The sequence below is a fragment of the Struthio camelus genome, chromosome 3 (assembly GCF_040807025.1).
Source record: "Struthio camelus isolate bStrCam1 chromosome 3, bStrCam1.hap1, whole genome shotgun sequence".
Taxonomy (NCBI): Eukaryota; Metazoa; Chordata; class Aves; order Struthioniformes; family Struthionidae; genus Struthio; species Struthio camelus.
Window position 1 is genome coordinate 34,685,063 of NC_090944.1, and position 27,589 is coordinate 34,712,651.

The 27,589-nt window shown below is 38.5% G+C and overlaps 1 protein-coding gene across 10 annotated transcripts in view; it reads left to right on the forward strand.

Annotated features, from left to right (window-relative positions):
• Positions 1–27,589, forward strand: part of LRRC1 (leucine rich repeat containing 1) — a 102,980-nt gene that overhangs the window by 27,861 nt on the left and 47,530 nt on the right. For all 10 annotated transcript variants that reach the window (XM_068937390.1, XM_068937380.1, XM_068937384.1 and 7 more), the window contains exons 3-9: positions 3,547–3,625; positions 6,142–6,231; positions 19,236–19,292; positions 20,895–20,958; positions 21,719–21,793; positions 23,514–23,658; positions 26,621–26,739. In XM_068937390.1, the coding sequence (XP_068793491.1) occupies positions 3,547–3,625; positions 6,142–6,231; positions 19,236–19,292; positions 20,895–20,958; positions 21,719–21,793; positions 23,514–23,658; positions 26,621–26,739 (629 nt within the window). The remainder of the gene's footprint in view (positions 1–3,546; positions 3,626–6,141; positions 6,232–19,235; positions 19,293–20,894; positions 20,959–21,718; positions 21,794–23,513; positions 23,659–26,620; positions 26,740–27,589) is intronic.

A 27,589-nucleotide genomic window follows, 5' to 3' on the forward strand; every position in this document is an offset into this window, starting at 1 on the left:
TTGAGGATTTTTGCTCATATAGTGATTTCATAGCCTGGAATAAATAGGCTGGGAGGGCATGTTTTACATGCAAAACAGATTTTGTAATGTGGAAATGCATCAAAATTATAAAAAGTGTTTTACAGTAAGTAATATCATATATTGGAGTAATTTTTGTTTAGTTTAGAAACCTACCTGTTGGCTTTTACAGGTAGCACGCAAGGCTTGTAACTGAAAGAGCATATCAAAATATTTTCACCTGAGATGATCTATTTTCTGTATTTTTGCAGTCCATCATACACAAGTAGACTTTATTTGCAGAGCAGTAGTGAAACCACAGATGGATAGAGAAAATTAATAGCATGATTAATTTCAGAAACTTTGTGCTGTCCTTGAGGAGTCAAAGTTTGTCTCCTACTTTGTATATTCCGTTTATATTCTTTTTTCAAAAAAGTCAAGGTATTCATTCTTCTTTTTTTTTTTGGTGGAGGAGAGCGATGATTTACACACGCACATGGAAACAGTGTGTATATTTGTATATAAAAAGAGTGTGTCTGTGTATGTATATAGGTATATAGAAGTTGTGAACGCTGGCTCATTTCCAAGGAAATGAGTTGTTTTGAGTCCTCAGAAAAAGTTTTAAGGTAGTGATGTCCCTTTCAGGACAGGTAAGACAGTGACAAATATTATAAGGGACTCCGTGCTATAGTTCAAAACGAAGACTTACCTTGAACTAGTTAAAGCTAATGTTAAGTGAAGTGTAATTTTGATGTGTTGAGAGAGAGGTTTAATAAGTGGGGGAAGCTGACTTACTGCCTTTCTGTTCGTTTTCCAAGTAGTTATCCAGAGAAATAGGGTATGAATAAAAGCCAGAGGATGACCTGCTTTTTTACTTGTTGCTGATTAGCAAAGCTCAGTAATGAAGTGTTTCTCATTGCTATAAAGCATGGTAGAAATTCCAACATGTATTGAGTGTATGTAGGACTTCTGTCCTCAACAATCCCGTAGTATAAATTCAGCCTTCTACGGCCAGCACTCTGGAATGGGTAAAAACACTGCCATTGCTGTCTTTAAATGTGATTGTGATTCTGTTTTGATTTCATGTATACTTCTACTTAGGGAAGGGGAAGGTTTCCGGTTCTGTGTAGTGTCTGTATTCCTTAGCGCACCCTTTTAAAAGTGAATGCTTTTATGTGAATGTGGAGGGGGGCAAAAAAAAGTTTAATTGCCATTTGTTTTGTAGGACAGAGCTACATCCCTTGTTAGTGACAGATAAATGCTTTTTAGCACTTCAGGTGTGTTATGAGAGTTTATCACTTCTAAGCTCATCATTTAATCAGGCAGTGTTAAATGCCTGATTAATGCAGGTCTTACCTGTCCCTTTTAACCTCAAAGCTGTCACTCTGTGTTTCACTCTGAATTTATCTTGTTACTGAATTTTTTTAGGTAAGATTTATGGTTTTCCCTCAAACTAGCAAAGTTACTATGAAGGAGTGATGTGGCTAGGGACTTTAAAATGTCTCTGACACAACTTAAGCTCTAAAATACTCCTTTAACCTGTGCCTAAAGAAAATGATGAAAATATGTTTTCTCAATTACAAGACCTATTTTGTTTTATGGCACAAGTAGTGCTGTTAACAGACCAACAGAGCTTAGGTTTTGTCTAGTTTTAAAAGGGATTTATCCAAAGCTTCCCTCCCTGCCCCTTTTAGTGAACCGATATATTTGCATATTTGTACTATGCACACCACTTCACGTAAACTTAAGGCTAAGATACTTTGTCCTGGCAGTTTGGCATTGTGAGAGTGCTGCTTTGTGACTTTTTTATTTTTTTTGAATATGTGTTTGCATTGCAGGTATTTAAACCTGTTGTTCTTAAATGTTTTTGTATTTGATAACTTGCATGGTGGATCTACCTTCTTAATGTTCACTGTGCACTGGGATTAGTAGGGCTATTTGCTTTTGTTATTTGCTTTTGTGCCCTGGCTACTTTCAAATTTTCCCCTGATGAGTATAACGGGAGCACTAGGGCTTGTGATGCAATAGTGATTTGCTTGTTTTTTCCCTTGTGAGAGAAGGAGATGACTCTTACATTGCAGTGTGCACAGCCTGGGATGCAGAGAAACCCATTTGCTGTGTGCTTATCTCCCTTGTTCCCTCCAGCCCTTCCCAATTGCTTAGGGAGCAGTAGATCGCTTCCAGGAGATGCTCTTGTATCATCCTCATGTTGATTATTTACACCTGGTGACCGGCTCATTTGGAAGTTGATCTTATTGGGTGCGGATTCAGTTCTGAGGTGGGAATTGTTCAGAATAAATGAACGTGCTGAGATTAGCAGGCAGCCTGCAATTGCAGGAAATGGAACGTGATGAGCAGGTATCTCCTCCAGTGCTGTGCTCCATCACACTAGTAATAGGCAGAAGAGCTAAAAGAAATATTTAGAAATACAATTTCTAGAAATACAATTTCAAATACGATTTCTAAATTTTGCCGAAGTAGGTAGGAAGACACCTGAGTTTCAAATACTGTTTCAGCGTATGTAGATCCCTGATGGCTTCTGAAGTGCCATTTACATGAGGAAGCTCTATAAAGACATTTTCTGAACTGTGTGAAGGGGAGGTGGAGTGGATGTAGTACTCTGTAGAAAAAATGAGAGTAGGAGAAACTTGGGAAGACAGATGTACTTTTAATTTTAAGATTTGCCTTTTTCCTTTTGAATTCCTTTCAAAATGAATCGTAAAAATCTTAAATCGTTAAACAAGGAAGCCAAATATACTTGCTTTATTCTTACTGGATCTTGAGAATAATAAGCAAGGACCCCTGCAAAGTATGCAAAGGACCCATAGGCTACTCGTGGAAATAAAACTTGAAGAAACAAGTCCAGGAAACATTTTTATTTTTAAGATAGCATGCCTAACTTCAGTGGCTAAATATGTGCAATATAGAAGATACTAGAAAAAATCTGTTTCTGTGTACAAATATCACTGATTACCTTCTTGAAATCTGAAGTGCTGTACTAGCACTTATATGGGACCTGTTGACTTGAAAATATTATTCAAGTCACCTGGCTTTTGCGTGAAGGAGAATGGCTCTGTTCTCATGAGTGTATATTAAGAGTAGAGAGACTTACACATTCTCTTCTTCCTTTCCTTTTTTTCCCTCCCTGTGTACTTCCTGCCAGCATGGATTATGAACATTAACACTGATCAAATTACAGGAGGTTCAGATTTTCATTTGATTCTTTAGGACAATTTTAGAACATAGCTGAATGTGTTTTTTTGCTAAACAGAGACCGATAGCATTAATCGAAGGACAGGTGAGTAGTCTAGGATCGGGAAGAAGGGGTGCAGAACAGGAGAAGGAAATGGGATGTGGAAAGGCACAAAATGGTTCTGCCCCAGGAACTGTTCTTGCTCTCATTTAAAGTAAGAGTACTTGGACATGAAGCAGTCTTGCATGTTGAAAGGTAACTCCTTGCAGTAGCAAGTTGCTGAGTGTAATGAGGCAATAATTTCAGTGTAGATGCAGTATACAGCTATTGATGATTTCTTTTTTCTTTTTCTGCAGATATTCCTGAAATACCAGAAAGCATCTCATTCTGCAAAGCACTACAGGTAGCAGATTTCAGTGGGAATCCACTGACTAGGTAACTTCTGCCTTCCTAGTACTTGCTATACCAGAATTACAATCTTACTGCAACAATTACAATTTTAAATAAGCCCTTAAAAAATTGTGATCTGGGATCTCTCTGAAATATTGCCAAAAGTGTCTGTCTCTGGAAAGGCACTGTAGCATTAGTTCAGATTTAAAAAGTGATGTAAATCATTACAGGGAGGGGATGAAATTTGTTGGCTACGCAGGATAAAAAAGTAAATCTGATTGTCTCTTAAGTCATTTTCATTCCCCTTAAATGCATTGGAAAACAATGCCGCTACTTGGGAGAGAGAAAGCAATGGCTAGCATGAGTGCATTGGGACAAACCCAGGTGCCTGGTAATTTGAAATAGACTTTATGTGCAGTAACATGTAGCAAAAATGGACTGCATGTGTCAGTGGCTGCTACTTCTGCTCCCAGTCTATGTTCTGATGAACTGTGGTTTAGAGATTAAATAAACATGCATTATAAAAGAGGAGTTCTGTTTGCATTTCTCTGCGCCGTTTGCTGAAGAATTTGGAATTCATACAGTGAAACGAGACTGGAGATGGTAAGAGAAGGGGTGATCTGCTAGTTAAGGCCTTTGAATACTATTTGGAGAACTGTCTCTTAAGCCAGCCTGTACCACAGAGCTCCTTTGTGGCGCTGAGCAAGTCGCATCAGCCAAAGTATTCACAGTGGGCCCTAACCGACCTGCTTTGCTCTGCACTGAGATAGGCTAGGAACACTTGCACGATTAGCTGACTGGCTGGAGTGAATGAGTAGTAACAAACAGCTGAGTGTCTGTAATAACTGAAGCTGCTGCAGCGGTTTTGCAAGACAGCTTCTCCCACATATGCAGCTCAAATTCTTTAGAACTGTGCTTGAATATAGTACATAGTGCATTCTAAGTTCTCTGAAAAGTCAAATCTGTCAGCATTAAAGGGACACTTGTGACCTCGATCCCTGTGTCTCAGTAGCCCATTTATATAGTGAGGATAATAATACCACAGAAATCTGGTAAAGCAAACTGAAGCTGAACTAATGTTTAGATGCTAAAGTGATGAACGTCATAAAACAGCCTTTTCCCAGAGCTTAGTGTGCAGTACATAAAGCACGGAGCTACACCTCATAGTACTGGAACAAAAATTTTCCATAGTAGTTTGTTCATTATCGTTCTCCATTTTGTGCTCTGGGTAAGACCTGAGGCCCAGGTACTGCATCTCCTTCAATAGTAGTTGTAAGGCATAACTACAGCCGAGCAGAATTAACAAAAGAGTTGAAAGACTTTTTAATGACATTGAAATAAACCTCATAACTCTTTGCTGGCAGTTGTAGGAGAATTTTAAAAATTTGTGATAAAAAGCTTTGAAGGCATATGTATGTGGAATACGTCACTTCAAACAGTTTACTTAGTTATAAACCACAGATAACAGAAGCTGTTTACATGGTTGCCTGGTGCTTACTGTGATGAGGTCAGGAATTTCAGTTACACCTATGTAACAACAGGATATTTGCACCAATTTATCCAGACAGACTGGAAAATTCTAATAATGATTTCCTTTTCTGTGTTATATCCAGGAACTTCTTTTAGCCATTGATTCTTGTCCTTATTTCCTGTAAGCTTGAAAGCCTGTCAGTGTCTTCCCAATCAATGTCCTGCCACCTATATAGTATGTTGCCTCACTGTCAAAAATTAATCATCAATGAACACTCAGGTTTAAAAGTGGCTGTTAGCCTGTTTTTCAGCTGTTTTCAATTGATGTCAGGCTTATATTAATAAAAAACAGTCTTGTTGTAGGTTGGGTGTTTTGACAAACTAGACATTAGCTATTGATAATCAGACTGTTAAACTCCAATCTCAAAACTGTGATGAGAAGAGAAGGTTTGCATGCTGCTGTATTGTGAACCTGTAAATGTGAAGCGCTCCAGCAATGGAACATTGTCTTGAGAGCAGATAGACTTTCTTCAAAAAACAGCAGTTGAAGAACAGCCTAGTACCTAACAAAAAATGGCCATCCCATAAGCATGTATGTAACTGAAGCAGGAATAAAAATGACTTCTTTAATCATTTTACTATCTAGGTGACATAGGAAAATACCAGTAAAAAAGTAATAATTTTTATTTACTTTTTAATTTGTAGGCACAATAACCAGAGCAGATTTTTTTTTTTTTATGTTGAAAAAGTTTTCAAGTCGTATAGCTTTTTGAAGTTGCAAATAGGGGGTGAGGATTACAGGAGTCAGGAGAGAGGGATAATACCCACACTTTTGACACAGAAGAAATTTTGGAGGCTCTAAGTGTTGTTGGTTTTTTTTTTTTTTTTTTCATCCTTACTATGATCCTTTTAAATAGTTAGAATTTCTCAGGGTCATGCTGGAATTTAGTCCTGCCTACCCTCCCAAAACATGTTCGCTAAATAGACTCTTGTTTTCTGCTACACACTCTATTTTCCACTATGTATTACCGCAGTAATTTAATGTTAATACATACACAAGAACTCCTTGATTTGAATTAATATCTCCGTAGGTTGCCTGAAAGCTTTCCTGAATTGCAGAATCTAACGTGTCTTTCAGTAAACGACATCTCTCTGCAAGCATTACCTGAAAACATTGGGAAGTAAGTTTTTTTTTTTTGTTGTTAAGCTTTATTATACATATTGTCTTAGTTTAATTTCACTCTCTGTTGTTATGCTTACTGTATAAATGACCAGCATAAACATAAAAAAGACCTATTTTTTTTACAAGACTGCACTTATTTTTTGTGTTACGTTTTTACTCTGAGGGTTCTATTATTTGTTTATTTATTTATTTGGTATTTCCACTTACCACTAGAAGATTAATGCAGAATCCAAAAAATATGTATATATGCTTAGGCTCTGTTATCAAGGATTTGCAGTAACTTGGATGCAAAATAAAGAAAGGTATTTTGTGTTGCAAAACTGACTTGTTACTTTTCTTCATTGTATTAAAGGCCATTGATCCATTGTTATAGGCATGTCAGCCGGCTTGCAGCTTAGTTCAAAACCAGATGATGTTGGCACAGGAACAAATGGGTAAAAGCTGGCCATAATTAAAACTTCAGGATGGAAATTAGAAGGTTCCTAACTGTAGCAGCCGTCTGGTTCTGAAAAGCTTCCAGTGGGAACTGGGGAAATGAAAACCCATGAAACAGCTTTTAAGATGAAAGTCGATAAGCTTTTAAGGTATATTAGTTAGCTCAGAGAAATAAAACACAATTGCAAGTCCAAACTTCCAGAGTGGAGACACATGAAAAATAAAACAAAACAAAACAACAAACAAACAAAAACCACTGCTGATCTGTTTCATTTTGACTGAACTAAACATCCCCAGTCACAGAAGGGACTCTCCCTCTTCTTAAGGGAGGGAAAGGTAGCTCTTCCACATGGAAGGAGAAGAGGTAATTCTCTCTCTCTTCCCTTAACTATGTGAGTATGGCTTTACTGGTTCAGATCAAGGGCCCATCTAGCCCTATATATTGCTACGGTTGCAATAAGCAGTTGCCTAATGATGACTAAAAAGAGGAAAAGCTATGTGTATGGTTACTCCTCTTACCATCCTCTATTTCTAGGTCAGATTTCCTGCGCTTTAGATTCTAGTTTGTCTAATTGGTAGCCTCTTCCAAGGTCTCTCTTCCAAGTACTTGTCCACTGTCTCCATGAGCTTAAGCAAACTTCTTCAGTAGCCTCTTTTGGCTCTTGAAGTAACTGTGCAGTCTGTTACCCATTGCATGAAGAATTCAGTGATGTGCTTTTCTTGAGCCTGACTCCTCCTGTCTTACTCTTATGGTCCCCAGTTTTTGTACTGGAGGAGGCAGTGGGCCATTGATCCGTATGTACTCTCTCTGCCATTGATGACTTTGTAGATTTCTACCACATCTCCATGTGCATTTTTTTTCCAGACGGAAGAGCCTGGCTTACTATTCCCTTCAGAAATACTTTTCACAGAATTTAAGAGATCTGTGCTTTAACTCAGAGAATTTGTAGTTTGTCACTTTTGCTGGGAAACATGCCATATTAGAGAGCGAGAACTTTCCTACAGCACCTGATAGTTCTCAAATGTATCTGCAGCTGCCTTTGTGGTTACCATGCCCATACTGTTGATCTAAATTGCCATGCACTTGAACCACTTCCATCTCTGTCTTTGTTCAGAAAGCCACAGTAACACAGGAAGAACAACTCAGATGTTGAGTCACGTGTAGCAGTGGAGGTCTTTTAATGATGAATATCCTTTCATAAAATGGAATAATTCTAACACAGATTCTGCGGGTCAGTATCATCCCTAACAATCATTAAAACCCAACTATTTCTAAATATTGGGAGTCCTCCAGAAGTGATCTTATTAGAAGAGCTCCTGCAGCATAGTCAAGTCCAGACCAGCATTCCTTTAGCCGTTTCCCAAGGACATAAAAGCTGTCAGCTGGCACCAGTCCAGCAGCAACAGAGGTAGAGAATGTCTTTTGAAACCTTCCACATGCGCTGACAGGAACTGCTGATGTGTGCCCAGTGACTATGGTCAAGTCTTATCAAAAAAAAATTGTATGGGCTGGGTCTTTTGTGACATTCTTCCTTTTCTGTGCAAGTTCACAGAACTTTTCATGCAGTTTTTTACAGGACTGACAACTAAGAACAGGCTTATTCAGACTTCTCAGTTACTGAAAACCTAGAGCTAAAGTTTTGCATCCTGCCTGATTTTGAAAATGATTACAAGAAACATGACAAGCTGAAAAAATTTGTAAAGCATAAGGTAGCCTGCTGCTTCATAGGCAGTAGCTAGAGGAAGTCACTGTGTGCCCCTGACAGTGTGTCATTTGCTCTGTTCTGGAGCAAATGACTAGAAACAACTTTGGTTAAAATGGAGATACCGGACATTTTCATAAATAGTAATATATATGGAACTATGCAAGAATAAACGTAGGCTATTTTCCTGCTATTGATCCTAAGCAATCCGAGGAGATGCTTTGATACTAACTTAGCCCTATGTGAGCTGTTTGAGAAAGAGCAATGTAACCCATCCTTCCTCAAAGTCTATATCTGATTCCCTGTATTGAAACGAAGAATGCATCTTCAGCTGCTTCAGGAAGAGCCATATGCTTGTCTTCATTTTGCTGGTCAGTTCTCCTGGAGGTCTGGACTTCTATTCAGATATGATTGGCCTGCTTTGATCTAACAAATGCTACTAGGATCTTTTCTAAGAATATAAGCATTGTCTTCATACAAGAACATTTTCATCTTTACGTGAAATTTCTGCTGATCAGATTTATGGTTAAAGAAGCAGAGACAACTGTGTTGTGTTATTGTCTTTGGCGCATTAGGAATTTAGGAATATGGGAATTGGGAAGTTGACAATAAGCTTGGGCTGAAGATGCATGCTTTCCAACTCAGACACTGAGGGTGCTTCTCACAAAGTCTAACTCATCCTGAAATTTATTGGGGAATGTTGGATCTTTATGCAATGTTTTGAGCTGACCCAAATCCCACCTGGTAGTCTTTCTTATACATCTCACTTTTTTCTAAGACTGTTAACAAAGGTAGAGGGATCCTTTTTTGTCTTCTCTCTCCTTCAGAGTGGTGAATTTCAACCAATAGTGACATAGGCAAAGGGATTCTGTCCATTTATAGTTGGAAACGATTGAGAGGTCTTGTTTTAGTTTTGCTTCTAATCAGTTACAAAGTACTAACATGTTATTTATTACTGAGAGACAGTGAATTTAATCAAAATCTTAGAATAGTCTTACATCTATAAATAACAGATATTCTTGCAATCTGGCTACTGACAAATGCAACCTCCCTTTTTTTAGTTCACAAAAATTTCATAATTTGTTGTAAGTGAATTTGGTGGCACAATGGAGCACCTTGTGTTTGATAAAACCAGTGAAGTGCTCTGGTTTCTCCAGATGTTACACAGCTGTCCTCTCTGTTCTCTTCCCTCTACGCTAGCTGGGACCCAAAGAAATGGTAGGAATTAGAAAAAAAAGTGATGCTGCTTGCATCTTTCTGGCAGAAGAGACTGAAAAAGACTTGCAGGTGTTTGAATATACTTGCAAATATCTTGCTGGAGTTTGTGTGTGCTTTGGATAATGATCCATGTTATTAGTTGATGGAATAACCTGGCCCTGTGTACTGTGTATGAGATTGGTCAAAGTGTGAGCTAGCAAACATATACTGGTGAGCTAATCTACAGCTGTGCTTGTTTTGTGGAAAAATTTGAAGTCGATGTGCTTGCTACCAATCTTCTAGCCGCAAGAGTATGTGGAAACTTAGGGAAGCACATCCTAAATTCTCATGGTCTCAAAATCTTGCCTAGGAAGCTACCTAATGCAGCCAGTGAAATCTAGTTTATCTTAATGTAGTAAAGTGATCTGTATATAAAAGATGACTTTTTTTTTTTTTTAAACTGACCTACTTACAATCTTATGGCACTGCAAATTTGCCCTACTGCATTAAATGGGGAAAACAAAGAAAGTGATGGCTAATATTTTTCAAACAACAATCCTTCTAAGATTAGTTAGGAAGTTTTCCCTAAGCACAGATTATACTTTCATTTCCCTAATGAGGAACCTTTAGTAACAGTGTGTCTTGCATATAAACACAGATAGCCAATCCAGATTTTGCGTGGTCTGACGTATAAGACGAAGGCCAGTGATCAGCATCGCTGTCCCAGACCAATGCCTTAATCTTTTCAGGCTATTAATATGTGAAGTTGCTGCTTAGAACATTGCTATGCTATTCAGAATTCTTTTGCATCAACCTTTTTTGTATTTTTCTTTGCCTTTGAGTTGCCAAAATAGAATATATTTAAGAGTTCCAACTGGATGTTCTAAGAACATAGGCAAGGCCTCTGTATTCCCTTTTGTCTTTGCTCTTGCTTGTGCATGGCTGTGCTCAGTGTATCTCCACTTTTTTTCTTCTGTGTGACCACTTTGTTTTGCTTTTCCAGTGCCTCTGTATGCATTGGAAGTTTTCCCTTGTTAGAGAAAACCTTGCTCTTTACGCCTCTGACTTGTATATCTTTTTAGTGTGTCACGCATCATTTTAGTATGCCCTGCCTTAGGACTTGATAACGGACTAGATGTCCTAACACTGCCAGAGCTATTTTTTTTTTTTTTTGATTCTCTGATCTTTGTCTCATGGAGTGTTGTCAGGAGTAAAACAGTAAATGCTAATACATGCGAGATTCTGTAGCTAATAATTAGGTGAGTACGGCTAGGAACAAGAGTTGTCCTCTTGTTATTTAGTTCAACAATTCAGAGAAACAATTTACACAGTTTGAACTGTGAGTGGCAGTATCTTTTTTAGCGTTTCTTAGTCTAATGAGAATCAGTCTAATTTCTCAGTTTAATCTGCAGAACCGTGTGTGTGATTGTACAACTATGTGATTAGCAAGAATAATCTGTTCCTCTCAGCATGGATAGCCTTTAAGCGTTTCCACTTGGGTCCAGGGTTTTGCGTTTCCACTTGGGTCCAGGGTTTTTCTTTGACAGTTCCTTACTTATACAGCACCCAAAACATGGGGTGTAACTTTTTCCTGAAATGAGAAAATCGGAGTATTTATGTGCTTCTGTCTCTAAGTGTTCCTAGAGCATACCTCACATTAGTATGAATCGTCTTATACACAAGTCTGTTCCAAGCGCATCTTCTGTCTTTATGTATTCATTTCATAGCATTGGCTTTAGGGTTAGGTTTTTTCCTACTACACTGTGATATTGTTGGCTTTTTACCAGCAAATATTTGAGAAATGGTTGAACGTCTAGGAAGAGTAAAAGAAAAATCATGTCAGAATAGCATGTTTGGGTTTTTTTTGTAGTTCTTAGGTTTGAATGAAGTCCAGATCTCTTCTTTGGAAGCCTTTTATGTGCCTCTCTGATGTTTAATCTAGCATTGGGCTTTCAGATGTGTACTTCACATGGAATCTGCTCTAGAGGAAAATCAGTCCTTTCAGCATGAAGTGCCTATTTGGATAGGGCTGTTATCTGTCAAACTGTGGGGACAAGAAAATCAGCAAGTACGACTTATTTTAATGCCTAAAGCAAAGTATATAGCTTAACTATTGTGCTGTAAGTTATCATTTAAGGCTTGCTGCCCATTAACATGCACAAATTCTAACCCTTATCCAATCTTTAGCTTTCGCTAACTTTTTCAGCAGTTGTCTTTGTGTCTCAGTGAGAAGGAAGAAGTAAAGATCGCTTGTTTTGTTTTGTATGCTAAGGTTTAAAGTATGAGATTGTTACTCATTGGCAGGTAGACTGCTTTGGAACTTCCCTGGGAATGCCTGTCTAGAGCCTAGCATGGCAAAAAAAACAAAAAACAAACAAAAAAAACCTCTGTACTGAATCTGAATCTTCCTCCTATCCCAGTACTTGGACACCGTCTCCAAATCCTAAGATTCAACAAAAGATGTTATACCCATGATTTTAGTATCCCCATGATTTCCCCACCTCTCCCCTCAGTCAGAGGGCTACACGATCTGTGATACAAAAAAATAGATGGTTTTATTTTGGCTTTAGAAGCTTTTAAAATGGGGAGGGGTGAATTTCTTTACATGGGAGCGACATTCTTCTGATTCCAATGACTGATGAGTCTGGTTTACCCCCAAGCTGCAAGCAGGCTGAATGGATCTGTGGACCTTACTACTGAGAGGGAATTACCAGGTAAGCAGAGACATTTTCCTCTTAACATCTGCAGCTAGCAGATAGGATGATGAAATACATGTTTCATAATGAAAATGAAAATAATGAAAATAATAGAGCAAATGTTACTGCACTTAAGATTATTGTCTTGCAGAAAGATTTGTTACAGGCACGCTTTTCAAGAGTCATGGAAATACAACATCGTGTTAGGGAAACGAAGTCACTGAGCATGGTGACTTTTTTTTTAATTCTAGAGACTTTGAAGTTTTCAGTAACTTCTGAACTTAGAATATTTAATATTGTCCTGAATAAGAGTAGCTGGAGAGTAAAAGGTCTTTAAAGTCAAGGATGACACCTCTGACGGAGATGGTCCAGAAGCAGGTCAGAATGGCATGCTTATTTTTACTGGTGGATTCCTGGGCCAGACTTTGGCTATACTTTTTTTGGTGTATGCTGGAATGTCATAGATGTAGATTATATTGCACAGAATGGAAGAAGCTCTAGAAGTGTGTGGCGTGAGACTATACAGTACTGCTTTAAGGTGTAGCATAATAATGGCTGATTAAAATACGATCTTACAAGGTACAACAAACGTCATGGAAAGACTTATCTTGCAAATACATAGAAGGAGAGCTGATTGTAGGTCATCTTCTAGGCTGCTGTAATTGGTATTATATATTATATTCTCAGCCTGGCTTATCTGTATTTAGCTTGATGAGTAACATTTACAGAGTATAAGTAGGTGGAGCATGCAGTGTTAATCACAGCTGTTTGTTAAATGGAAAAATTGAATATTAAAAAACTTAAAGTCTATTTCAAGAACACTGTTTTAACAGTTTAATAGTTAATGAATGCAGTGCCATCTGGCCTTTAAATAAGAAATGTAACATCTTGTATGTTACACAAGGAAGAAATATTGAACATGTATTTAGCAATCTTTTTGAGAGAAAGTTTTTATTTTAGTAGTTGAAGACTGACGTTGCATGAGTAGAATAGAATATATTTTGAAAATGAGCTATTGTTGAAATAATGAATTGGCTTAGTCTCCCCGACCTGTTTCAGTAATCTTGATAAGCAAATTGTAGAATGTTCAGTTGAAGCATTTGGATAATTATAATGATTATGAATAATTATAAATTCCATAATTATAAATCTATCTGTTAATAGATTTATAAATAATTCTGTTAATAGATTAATAAATCTACTTTATTTGCCTTTTGAAGGTTGTAGTTGGACCTTGCTCATTGGAGACAGACAGACAGACAGACCGACCAATAAGAACTGACTTCAACAACTTGAAATCCAAGCTTATGTTAAAAATGAGTCCTTGTTAGTGGCTTAGGCTGCCCTCGTGATAGATTCAGGGAGATGCTTAGCCATAAACAGTATAACTTTATCCCTCTCTTAAAATTTGCATGTGACCTTTACTACTGTCCATCTGTTCAGTCTCTTCTCCAGTTAGTGGCTGATAAGATACTAATGATTTTTAGCTGTCCATTTTCACTAACGGAAGATCTTTAGCTTTTTATAAGCCAATTGCTTGTATTGGTAATTCAGTTCAAGTAATGGATAATTCATATGCTTTTCCTCTGGCTTGAAACGTCTTTCCAGTTTAAGTCTAGGACGACAGAATTACCAACATTCATTTCTTTCGTGCCTTCCTATCAACAATTAGTCGTCCATGGAAACAGTATTTATACTCAGTATTTTATATCCACTTCTCCAGCTTTGTAAGAAATGGCAAATACAGAATCTTTACTTTCGTATCGTCTCATTGTTTTACTAGAATAGTAAATTTCTGGAGTCTGCTTATCAGACTCCAGAAATGGTTGCATGAGGAGAAAAATCTTATGTGCCTTTCCCTTGTACATTATGCATCTAAACCTGAGAGAAAAAAAAAATACAGTATTTAACTTAGATGCAAGTTACTTCAAGTTACTTTGCCTCCAAAAAGGGAGGAAAACCCCTCTCAAAGATTATCATTGATAGAATAGTCATTAAGCTTACTGATGAGGAGATGTAATAACAATTTTATCAAAATTAAATCTAGTTACCTTTCTTTGCAGTTTTTTTACAGCATCACCTGTATTCAGAGGTAGAGCCATAGGACTTCACATATGTGAAGATAGCATGCTTTGAATGGATAAGTGCCTTCATTTAGGAAATTATTACTTCCTGTAATTTCTGACTTGCTTAAGAATTTGTAGGATTCAGTAACTAAGACTTTCAAAAAAACCTTCTATGCCTTATTATATGAAGTGGGCTCAAGGGTCCTCTTTAAATTCTGTTGGATTATTTTCACAGAAATTTGTTTATACTGCTCTTTATCATAGACACTGTGGAACAGGTCTACATAACTGAAGGGGAGCCAAAAAAGAAAGAGGAGACTAGTTAAAACCGACATTGGGAGAAGAAAATACTTGGAGCTTAAGCTGGTGTTTATGGAAAAGTAAGCTTCTTGAGAAAAGGAAACTAGCTGAAATGTTGTATTATTTGTAGAGTACCGTATAACGGATATGAATTTTAAGATCCTTTCATGATAACTTTGCCTAATTATATGCCAACATCAAGCAGTAGTTGGAAGCAAAATAACTGTGCAGTGTTCAGCCTTTTAAAAAGGGAGGTAAAATGCATACCAGCAGAATACAGACCACAGATTGTATGGTTATATATTCATGGAACCTTAGGAAATTCAAGAAGCATAATCCTTCCCTACAATGCTAATATTATTTTTGTTGTATTGTTGTTGTACTGGAAGTCTCATTACACCAAAAGTTCAAATGTCAAATGGAGCTGGTCCTTCAGGCACTTAGGAAGCGTTAAACTGATGGTACTGGCAGGAAGTAACTGTGAAGAACATGCCGGTGAAGGAAGGCAGGCTCATAGAAGTTCTTGAAACCACACAAATTTAAATACCTAATTTAGATGCTGAAGTTTGGAGAATGGTCTTTTCAGGCTCTTCCTACAGTCAGTGGAGAGAGGGAGAGAGAGAGGCTTCTTCAGGGAACGTCTTGGAACAGGAGCCTATCTCAGAGGTGTATGCTGTACTCTGAAATACTTAACGTTCTGAGTAAGTGGCATTTTGCGAGCTGGCTAGTGACTAATTAACCCTGTCATTTACTTAGGGAAAAAAAGCAGTTAAATGTCAGATTTTGACTGAATTGTCAGTCTGCAGCTAGAAGCCTTGTGGGTTGGAAGTAGCTTAATAGGATTCTGTTAGGTGACTTGTCACTTGACTGATGTGTCCTGGGGGGATGCTCATAAAGGTTACTGGGAGCTTTTTTTGGACAGTGGGAACAAGCTGCAGTATATTTAAATATGACTCGTTTCATATGTTTTGCTTGCTGTTGTCAGAGCACCACAGTTACACTCCCATCTCTTGGAATACCCTTGATGGACAGGAAGACTTGCATGTTCCTTATTTGCACAAAAAGGAAAATGAATTGCGTAGTTTAAACTGCCTTCCTTCCCAGGCTAGTGTCATGCTGAATTTTTCAAAGACTATGTGCCATATAGAGATCAAGGGTCAGGGCCTTATCAAAGTAACAGTAATCTACAGGTGCTAGCCTAGTGAACTGAAATCCTTTGGAACTAGTGGAAATAGTCAGAATACAGACTTAATACCACATTTGTGCATGTTGTATCTCTGGACTGTGTTCTGTAACCATGGCTACTTCTACATTAAAAAAAATAATCATAATACCAGACCGAATGCTGAGTCTGTAGCCCCTGAAGAGCGGAGTTTTCCACTTTAACTTAGCTGTCAAAACATTCCTTCCCATTTTTGGGGGGAGTGAGCACTGTAGGTCCCTCTGTTCTAGAGCAGTTTGTAATGCTCTATGGGGTATTTGTATTTCTAAATGAGCTTGGTGGACAGCCACTCAGGGAATCATGTCTTTTGTCTGAGTAGACTAGATTGCTGTCACCTTGATGTTTTGTAAATTGAAACAAATAACTCCTAGTGACTTTTTTTTCAAACCTAAATTAAAATTTAGGATTAGAGAAAGAATCTGAAATCACTAAAGTATGACTTCTTTCATTTCCTTTCAAAATTTCAGAATGACCCTTTACTAACAGTACATCCACAAAGCTAACGGCAGGGAAAGGGAAAGGAAGAAAATGATTTAATTTAGCCCACTGTGAAAAATCCTTATTTGAAGAGGAAAAACTACTTTCTAGGGAGAACATTCTATTAAAGCAGAAAATGTATTTGAAAAATAGCAAGAAATGTAGCATTTTACTCGAAAATGAGTACAAATTCTGCCTCTTAACATGCCTTAAAAGGGGAAAATGTTAGTGAACATAGAATGTGTTAAGATCCTGTTGATAAATTTAAGAAAGAGCTAGACCTCTGCTCTGTAAGGTATCAGACACTGGTGCTTCCATACATCAGTTTGCTTATTCCAGTTTTAACTGCTATTTTATGGTATAACTGTCATCTTTTCCCTTTTTTAAGTTATGACATAAAGGTTTGCTGGAGGCCATTGTGAACTAGCAGATATTTAGCACTAATGAGTCGGAAGTTGTCTCAGATTTCCTGACTGCTCTTTCAGATGGATCCACCTTAAAGATAATCCTGCAGTCTAGTGGAACAGCTTTTGCTGATATAAACGATTTTACATTTATTGATGGGAAGTTTAATTTTGTCTGGTGAGGTCTGCTTGGGGCCTGCACTTGAGAACTAGCAAGAAGTACAAAGGATAGGTTAAGGGCTGGAGAGAAGTGCCTTTATTTTGTTCTAGTGTGAAATTATAAGTTTAAGCATGCTCTGAGTAAGAATAGCTGCAGAATAAAGAATTTCTCCTCTAAAAAGCTCATGTCATTAGAGGTGAAAATATAAGCCCATCGGGAGCTGGCTCCCCTAGGAACAGAACCTAGCCTGGGACTGTGATCAGCCACAGTCAGTCTCTGAAATAAGGGATATATAGCTGGATGCAAATACAGCTGATAGTGAGTATCCACAGACCACAGTTACCCAGAGATCTGTCCTAGCGCTGCTGGCTTCAGCAGCCCAGATGCCTCTTTCTTGAACCTTTGTAGCAGTTCCGCTGGCCCAGATCCTTAAGGGATGACTGGGGATCTGCGTTGCTCTTTTTTGCTGGGTTATTGTTAAGCAGGATCAGTTTCCTGAGCTAGTTCACTGGTCTGTCCCTGTTTACTGACAGGTTAACATGGTAGCTCCTAAGCACTTATTATTTTTCTTGGTTTTGCTGACAAAGGTTTGTGTTCAACCACAGCTGAAGTGGTATCTGATGTAAGATAAGAAATTAAGAGGTTGGACCATTTTACTTAGACACTTTAATGTGCTGGGGAAAGAGTTAAGTGGATGCAGGATGAGATGTAAACATAAGATTACAAGGTAGCTTGGTGGTGTGTGCATCCTTTTTGTATTCTCCTGATAGAAGTGAAGAGAAGGTGCAAAATTTGAAGAAAGGTTGGAGTAGGTCCCTGGAAACTCTCTGTAAAGACAACGTAATTGCAGTTTGCAGGTGGCAGTCTGGGAGGGAGCAGACCCACGAAGCCACCAGACAGCTCTGAAAGCCTTGGAGAGAAGCGGTTCTCTGTCACTCCACTTCCCCTCCTCCGTTATTGGCCCTCTTTGCGTGAAGATGCTGGATGCCATGTCCCATTTTAACTCGTTCTTCATGGTGTTGTAATTTTTAGATGAGAGTTGATGGTGTGTCATTGGAAAGATAGGCTTCCTTACTACCTAGTTTCTATCAAATGGTTTTGGGTTGCAATATTTGCGTTATTCTCACTTATCTGTTAATTGAATTTTTAATAGACTTCTAAAATATCTTTCTGTGGTACATGTTAACTGTATTTCTTCCCAAGGAATACAGAACCCATTGGGTTTAAATTTATTTATTCTTTAAAAGCAAGGGAGGACTGTTCATGATGTAATCAAAGGTCCTATGAGATTACATCCAGTGACTTCTGAATGGAGTGCCAAATGGGCAGTTAAAGTAGGCGTGTATTTGCAGACACTGTTCACATTCAGTATGTGAAAAATCTACTGTCCCCTTTAATAACTCTGTTACTTTCCTTGCTGGGATAGCTGCATTAGAGTAACAAATACAAAGGTCGGTCTTTACTTTTATTCAAGGTATCAGCTTCTCTTTTACTGGGGATTACTACTCATCCAGTAATTTATTATGTTTGCATTGTTTGTAGTGAAAACAAATGTTTCAATGTTAGGTGGCCTTACTAGGCTTTTTCTAAGGTATGCATGCAAGAAGTCGTTTGGGTTTGGGTTTAGTAGATGTCTCAAATTTAGTGGAATTCCTTTTTTAGCCTAGATTTTAAGGCATAGGCTACTGCCCCCTCCCCCACACACTCTAAGGCAGAACCTACTCTGTTGTAGGGAGCTGCTTATTTGTAGGCACCATATCTGGTTTTTATTTTTCCCTGGGACGCTAGAGGATTAGAGCAGATTATGGTGTTGGGATAATGTCTGACTCCTTGTGTTCCATTTAGTCATAAATAAAGCCCTGGAAAAAAAATCTCAGTGTTGCTATGGTGATGTTAGTAAAAGCCTGGGATATGGAGCAAGTGAGCTGCTTAGAAGCATAATGTCACTTACAATAATGAGCATGCCATAGTTACAAACAGGAGATGAGTTTAGCTGATGCTCTGTAACTTTTGTAGCTTGCATCAGATTCTGAAGGCAGATTAGTAAATTAAATTCATATGAATATATTGTTCAGTAACTTGCAACTACTGACCTTTTAATAAATGGAAAGGTATGTTTGTATTTTGTCTGTTTACTTTCTAACTCTACTATTTTTTTCTGCTATTACGAAGAAACAAGCAACACTTCCACTCTTTGTATGCTTCGTTTCACGTGGTGGTCTGATAGAATAAAAAAATTCACAGTAATTTTGCTTTAAACCGTGTGAACAGCATTTCTTTTTCTTCCAAAAGTGTAGTAAAATATAAAGTAAGATTGCATTAAAATTTATTTTTTCTTTCAGTCTTTATAACCTGGCTTCGCTGGAACTTAGAGAAAATTTGCTGACATATTTACCCGAGTAAGTGGCATTTCACGTATTTGATCACGTTAATACAACATATGTTCTTGTTCTTAAAATTTGCTAATGTCTGAAACCGAATGACAGCTAGAAAAAATATTCACTGTGGATTGACAAAGAACATTTATGAGATACAACTTTGTTTTAACAACAGCTACTTACTTCCGTGACTCCTAATTATAATTAGGAGCAGGAGTCTGCAGGCTGTGCAGATTGCTTTTGCTTAATATAACTATTCTGTATAAAATACTTCAAAACATTTCTTCCTCCACACGTTAAACTAATGCATCATGAACGGGAGCGGTAGTTTGGCTTGTTCTCACAATGGAATTTCGTAACTATGAAAATGAGGCAATAGACTCGCAGAGGCTTCCACCCTGAGCTGCTCTGTGGACCTTTGTAAAATTCAAAGCAGCATTCATGTTAGGGGCTGAGTAGCTAAAAGCTTCAAAAACCTGGAGGTCAAAGGCTTGAAATTACAAACTGGGCCTACTGAGGTCTGAAGCCCAACTCTACCCCCAGTGGGTTGAGCAGGGAAACTAGCTGTCTCTGTATTGTCCGCGTGGTGGCGGAGGAGTCAGTGGCCTTTTGTAAGATCAGTCAGACATCTTACGATTTAGGATCCTTTTTGGCTGCTAGGAAGAGACCTATTCTTTGTCTAGTGAAACAGTTTCCTTCCTTCACTACCCGGCTGCTGCTTACAGGAGTTTTAGTGAATTCTATTCTGTTTGTTTGGATAGTCTTTCTAATAGATTACTGTAACAGATTTACTGCAATCTAATCGGCATCTCTTCCCCAGAATTAGAATCTGTTCCCCAGTTGCTTTTGGGTGCCTTTTTCCTGTCAGTCTACTCAGTACCTCGGTTGTAGCTGTTTATAGTTGTGAGCCACAAGGAACTTCAGTGATCCGAAGATGGGAATTGCTAGCTAGGTTTCTCTGTGCGGTGTCAGAACAAAGCTGTCATGAATGTTGACAATTGTATTGCTACTTGAAAATTTGAACTGTTAGTAATGAAACTGACAAGTGTCTGGTTTTCGTGTTGCTGCAGCTTTGGGGAAGGTAAGCAAAAACTGTAGAAGAGGCTGTTTTTGAAGAATAAAGATGACCCTTTATTATCTGTTCACGTTCATTCCCAAATCCAACCTGAAAGTCTTCAGAAAAGGATAGTTTAGGTTGAGGAGGCAAACGATGAACTTACTGAGTCTTAGCTTACGTTTATTTTGTATTCTATTAAATGTGATCACGATGTAGAATTTTCTTCTAGTTGCGTAACTATAAATCACCCTCAGAAGTAAATCTAAGCAACTGTATACTAAACTATTGTCCACCCCAAAGAGTGATGATTAAGATCATGGGTAATGATTTGATTACCTGTACTAAGTTTTGGGTTTCAAGGGTGTACAGTTATCCCGGCAAGCAAAATATTTTTTTTCAGCAGCATATTAATGTAAGTAGTCCGTGCCCAGTAAAATAACTGCCTGTCTAGAATATGTTGTAATTTGAAATACGAGTTTCAGTAAAATGAGCTCATCATTCAAATACTGGGGGTTTCTTTTGGTTTAGTCTGGCGTGATTTTGTTCTGACTTATCTCATCTCACAGATCTCTTGCGCAGCTACAGCGACTAGAAGAGCTTGATTTAGGAAACAATGAACTTTATCACTTGGTAAGAGAATATGCGCTTAAAATGTGTTTTGGTTTTGTTTCATGGAGGTTTTAAATTAAATAGGTCATAGGATGTCCAAAATCGAAGAAAGAAAATGTGTGAAGTGTCTTTTATACGTACTGATAAATGTTGGCAATGAGCTGCTGCTGGTGTGTTTCCCATGTTTACCGAGTCTTGTTCAGTACAGTATTAGTTTACCTGAGAAATTTCTGTAGCTGTTCTCTAGAATAGAGATCCATGGATGATCTTCTACTACAAAAGAAAGCAGGTGGGAGAACACAACCTTTGTCTGCACTAGCTGTGGGAATTAATACATGAGCTTTTGTAGGAAGCTGGAAGGGCTGAGCACAGGTACATGCCCTCCTGTTTCTGGAGGTGGTGGGAACCTTTGGGAACAGCAAGAGGCAGAATGTCGAGGGTTGCAGTGTCTCACGTTGTGGCAGATGGATCTGTGAGACGATGTCTGCCATCTCACTTAAATTAATTCAATTCAGTGTTGTATTTGCAGTAGTTTGAGCGTGTGAGTGCAGTTTATTACTGCATGTCAGCTGAAGTATGGTAGCTTAACTAAGCTACAGTAATTAATTTGTGTGATGGAGTTCCCAAATGCTTACAGCCACCCTTACTGCATTAACTCTGGTGCTTCTGAATAGTGCTTGAAATAAGGAATTGGTTTCCTTGGACTATAATTATGGGGTGGCTGTTTGGTTTTCACTTGTGGCTCTGATGTTACCTAACATTGTTACTACTTACGTTGTAGCCAGAAACAATTGGTGCACTTTTCAATCTTAAAGACCTATGGTTGGATGGAAACCAATTAGCCGAAATACCTCAGGTAAAGATGAGCTCTAATAATACTGTTTTGAAAACCTTTTTAAAAGAAAACTCTTTCCTTCATACTAAAAGGGAGATAGATAATCTAATACTTTATTTTTTTCAGTTAACTTTACCTGATTTAGGTTTTGAATGTTTGATGGTTTTGTCTTAATAAGTAGCTCTATAGGGGATTGTAACTGTTGCTATATGTTGTCAGACATCTTTAAAAATTTTTGACAAAGGAATTATTTGCTAGTAGACAAATTGTTCAGTTCATGGGATGAAACATCTTCTGTTTATAATCTTGGTCCAGTGATCAGGGAACCTGTAATTGGCTGATGTAACCCTGGCCTTTTGTATCTGTCTAAGCTGCAGTTTTGACTGTTTTGAGGAAGAACTGTTGTTGTCTTCTGTTCAAAAACCGTGTTTGAGAGAAGTACAATGACAGAACTCTTTCCATAAATAGAAATGTTCATCTGTGCAGGAAACGTTCTCCATCTAACAACAGTCATAAGAGGAGGGGCCTTAGCATTTGAAACTTACCCCACTCTAAATTCTGTTTTTTCAGAGCATTGGTAAAGTGTAGGAGTTTTTTTTTTTTTTTTTCCTTTAGAGCCAAGTCAAAGCCTGTTTTCCCCTTCCTTGTACAGTCTGCTGTTGTTTGCTATATTGAACTCACTGTCAACACTAACTTGGAAATCGGTTACTGTTTAGTGGGCTTTGTTGTTGCTCGGTAGGGCTAGTCATTTTTTACGTAGATGTAGGTAAACGCTGATAATCATTCATAAAAGGTAAAGTATGACTTCAGCGGCTGTTTTAATTGAAGCTGGCCATAATTATGGATTTTGTTTGATATCTAAAAGATAAACTTGTAGGATAAAGGTTTTTCTTGAGTGTGTATCTGCTTAATGAAAGATCCCCTTGAGAGGGAAACATTTTCTAAATAAAAAGACTGACCTTGGAAGCTTTGGATTCAGGTTGTCACTATATGAAAATTTTATATATGTAAAAATAAGGGACAGCCCCATTTTCTCCCTGGCCATTCTGTTCTGAAGAAGATTTGGATGTCTAAAATATGAAGTGTTCTAGAATGCATACAGGGGTATATGTGTATGCAGGGAACGGGAGGGTGCTCTGATGGCTAATAGACAGAAAGGTATCTCAGTTCAGACTTTTAAGCTAATTGGCAGATTACCACTGTGAAAAAGCAAGTCGTAATAATTGTAGAGATGGCAGTATAACTTGACAATTCTAATAAGCTTGCTGGACTAGCACTCCCCATTCCTATTTCTACATTTGTTGCTGTTGGGAGATGTGAAAATATGAAATCCCTAGATGTCATGGCATGTTGCTGTATCAGCCGGGAGAGACTAATCCTAAATTGCCTTGGGTTAGTTGGGAGGGGCAGACTTTAATTATGTGGAGATTGATAGTCTGTAGTTCTGAAAAACAGCTTTCCAGTCTTCACTTGAGGAAAACTCCAGTTTTGGCTGGTGCTTGCCTGGGTGTGCTTAGTGTACCTTGTCTGATTACTGAAGCCTAGTCTGAATATTTAGAATAAGAAATTGCAACTGAGTCACTTGACTATCATGTAAAGTAGAATTACTTACTTTTTACAGCATTTAGAGGTCACACAAAGAATTCTTTTTCCTTATGGAATTTCACTGTGATAAGACATTTTTCAAATTGCTTTGTTACATGTTTGGGCATGACTTACATTTTGTCTTATTATATCACAGGAAGTAGGAAACCTGAAAAACCTGCTTTGTCTGGATGTTTCAGAAAATAAATTGGAATGCCTGCCTGAAGAAATTAATGGTCTGACTTCTTTAACAGACTTGCTTGTTTCTCAGAATTTACTTCAGGTCTTACCTGATGGCATTGGTAAGTACAAGGTGAATGTTATCACACAGAGCCATTTAATCCACTGTAAAGTGGAAGTTATTTTCAAGTATTTTGAAGTCCTCTCTTTTTGTGTAAGAGATGAGCTTGTCTCAGCTTTTTTTTTTTCTTAGTTTGAAATAACATAGCTCTGTTAATTTTACATTTTAAGTGTCTGCATAATCACTACCCTTTTAATCTTGTTTTAGGCCTGTACTTGATATCTACCCAACCAAAAACAAGTTAATATATCCGTCCTGTGTCCAAGTCACTGTCATAACTCTTAAATGTTATAAAATTCTAACTTGTATTGTGCTGTAGGTGACTTGATAAAACTGTTTGCAGAACCACTACAAAAAAGGCACCCTTTTTAGTGGGAAAGTGTAATTATCTTGAGCTGAACAATGTAATTAACCCTGTACTGAACCTGGTGGAAAACTGTTCCATCTTCAGTATATTACTCTTCACCCTTGAGGTGCCAAGCTACAGCCTTATTTGTATGTGACCCCCTAAAACAGGTTTAATAGTTGAGGAATGTTTTGTGAACCGTTATCAGTGTGCCTTTATAAGGCAAGTCATCAGCGCGGTAGTTGTGAAGTATTTTCACCAGCGCAATAGTTGTGAAGAGGAGTTAAGGGAGTGTTACTTCTGTGCAACTTATCAGCTGTTTTTTCCGGTGCGTGCTGCAAGGGTATGCCTTGTACTTGCCAGGATTTTTCTCAAAAATAAAGATGTGGGGCAGGGAGGATCTCTGAATGTGGCTTAACTGCGAAAGTGGAAAAACGTGGTATAGAATGGACATTCCCTCCAACCCCATATGCCTCATGAGCCTATGGAAAGGTAAATATTTTTCTAGAAATGAAATGGGTTTAATGGGGTTGAATACTTGTCCTATAGTTGAATAGTGTGTGTTTGGTAAAGTGTTCCAGCAGTCCTTTTTGCTGACATGAGCTGGCCAGTCCAATTTGGTAGGTAAAAAATGCAACTATGCCCTCTGAAAGAATACAGACCACACAGCTTACAAGAGGGGAGCTTGTCTATAACACCAGTAGGTGACCAAGAGGAGCTGCTTGTTTCTGAGAATCCTACTAAATTAAGGTCCCTTGCTGGGGAAGATGACTGGAGAGGGCCAGGCCATTTCAGGCTAGGCCTAATTTGTACGTATATTTTGTAATATTGTTTGGATGTGCTTTTGTTTTAAATGGAAAAAACCTGCTACCTATATGAATATAATAGTTTGCTTGTGTTTAGAAGAGTGGGTAGGGCTACAGTACTTACTCTTTCTGTGAAATATTGAAACCTGGTTGTATATGAAATTGAGGAAATCTGGTACTGAAGTTGGAGCTAACCTCCCTGGTCTGTGTGGAAGCTCCTGGGAGGAGCTCAGCTGGTGGTTCAGTCGTTGGTTGGATTGTTGTAGAGGTCATCTAGTCCAGCTCCTACTCAGAGCAGGGCTGTGACCAAGGGAGTGTGGCTGTCTCTAGTCAAGTCTCGCCCTTAAAGATGGCGATTCGAGCCTGGCTCTGCTGTCTAGTGAGGAAGCTTTTCCTAATGTCCAGTTGGGACTTCTCGAGCCTCAGTTTGTGGTCATTGCTGTCTTACGTGCTACTGCAGAAAAGACTTTGGCTGTATCCTCTCTGTCTCTTTCCTTCATGATATTGTAGGCTGCTCCTAGGTGCCTCCTTAGCTACCTCCTTGCCAGAATAAACAAGCCCAGCTCCCTCTGCCTCAGCTCACAGGTGCGCCTGGCTGTCTCAGGAGCCTTGTGCTGGATCCCCCTCCTTTCCTCAATAGCTCTCTTGAAATGGGGGGGACAGCAAACTGAGCACAGTGTTGCAGGTGGGGCCCCGCTTGCGCTGAGTAAATGGGATATAACAACTTCCCTTGATCTGCTGACCACAACTCTCCTAAGGTAGCCTAGTTGGAGGTTTATTTTATTTGTGGTGACAGCTCACTGTTGGTTTATCTGCAGCCTGGCCCCCACCATAACCCCCAAGTCCTTTTCAGCAGGGCTGCTGCACAGCCGGTGACTTCCCAGCCTGTACAGACATATGGGGATTTTCTGCCCGGGTGCAGAGCTTTGTGCCTCTCGTTACTGAACTTCATTCGGTTTCTGTTTAGATTGCTGTCTTTCAGTGTATCAGGTGTCTCCTCATGATTTAGCATAATCCGCAAATTTGATCTGCCCACACATTGCAGCTATTCTGGACGACTGGCGGGTGGACAGGGAAGAAATTCTCTCTGTAACAGCTAGTGATATCTCCTCAGTTCTCTGTCTTGGATTTTGCCTGGATCAGCTTGATTTTGCATTTTTCAGCAAAAAATCTTTCTGTCTCAAAGGAGCAGAACAAGGTGGACTTTCTGCTCTGAAAAGCAGAAAGCATCTGAAAAGCATCTCTTCCTGAGACGAAAATCTTCAAAGTTGTTTGGTATCTAATCCAAAAAGTAGACTTGGGCTTCATGTCTGACTAACTGGGTGGTATATTAAGACAAGGACACCTTGATCCTGTTTGAATTTGGCTGTCCCTTCAGTGTAAGCTTCTCTTACTATGGCTGAGCTGGTGATCTTCTGAACCCTCCTTTACTTATAAATATTGTAGAGAGAGAAGTTTTATCATTTGTTTTTTTTTTTTTTCCCTTGGGCCTTTGGGCAGGTATGCAGCTTTTAGTCCCTTGGCTTTTACATATGGCTCCATTCCTATTGCATTTTAGTGCAATTTAAAATGCATAAATATTGAATATGAATATAAATATTAAATATGAATTCAGTAGCTGATAAACTTGTAAAGCATAGTACAAGCAGCAAGTGAAGCAGTGTTTGAATTTTTACTTGAGAAACAAACAAAACATTTCCTTGTACTAGAGAATACTAAAATTTCTGCAGCACAAAGATTTTGTTTGGCTTCTTCAGTATCGTCAAATGATCTGCTTTTAGTTAAACAAGTGTGGTGTTCTTTCTGTGTAGGAAAATTGAAGAGACTATCCATCTTGAAGGTTGATCAGAACAGACTTACTCAGCTAACAGATGCAATTGGAGACTGTGAAAGCCTTACTGAATTAGTTCTAACTGAAAACCAGCTGCTGGTGAGTATGGTCTTCACTGCTCAAATGGCTGGTGGTAATTAGACCTGCAGATAAGTGTTCATTCACTTAGCTTGTAAGGCTACTCACCTTACTATTGCTAGGCAGTGAGTTTCCTTTAAATGCACCTTATTTCTAACAGAATCACAGAATGGTTGAGGTTGGAAGGGACCTCTGAAGATCATCTAGTCCAACCTCCCTGCTCAAGCAGGGTCCTCTAGAGCATGTTTCCCAGGATCACATCCAGACGGGTTTTGAATATCTCCAGGGAAGGAGACTAAACCTGTTAAATGACTGCTGAAGATTGAATTAGGTGTAGTAACAGTCCTCTCTTCCAAAGGCTTAAGCAGTTATATATTCACTTTTGAATTTTTCATGATCAGTAAGGAAACTGGAGAGCCTAGAGTGCAGGTATCATTCACTTTGTTGCTTTTTTAATGTGGAGTTTGTGTGGCATTGTGTTGTTGCCAGTTCCTGCTGTGTATTATCTTGATCAGAACTTATTGGAACTGAATAGAAGCCCCAAGTGCGCCAGAGCTCCTGTTGTACTCTCCCTTACTCTGCTGATCTGCTTCATTCAGGCGTTCAATATGACATTTGGTCAGTTAAAATAAAATTTGAAACTTACTCCTTTTAGGCATTTCCTTCCATTATTTTTAAACTGCATTCACATGACACTGCCACTTGAAATGGCGAGTAGAAGCATTTATAAAAATTTAGCTTTGAGCATATAACTTCATTTAGGTTGGTGCTTGGTTGAGCTTATTGCCTGTTTGAAAGCCTGTTGGAAGGACACCTGTCCACAGATCAATTCATAGCACCTAAATTAGAAGTTTGCCTCTGTCAATTAACT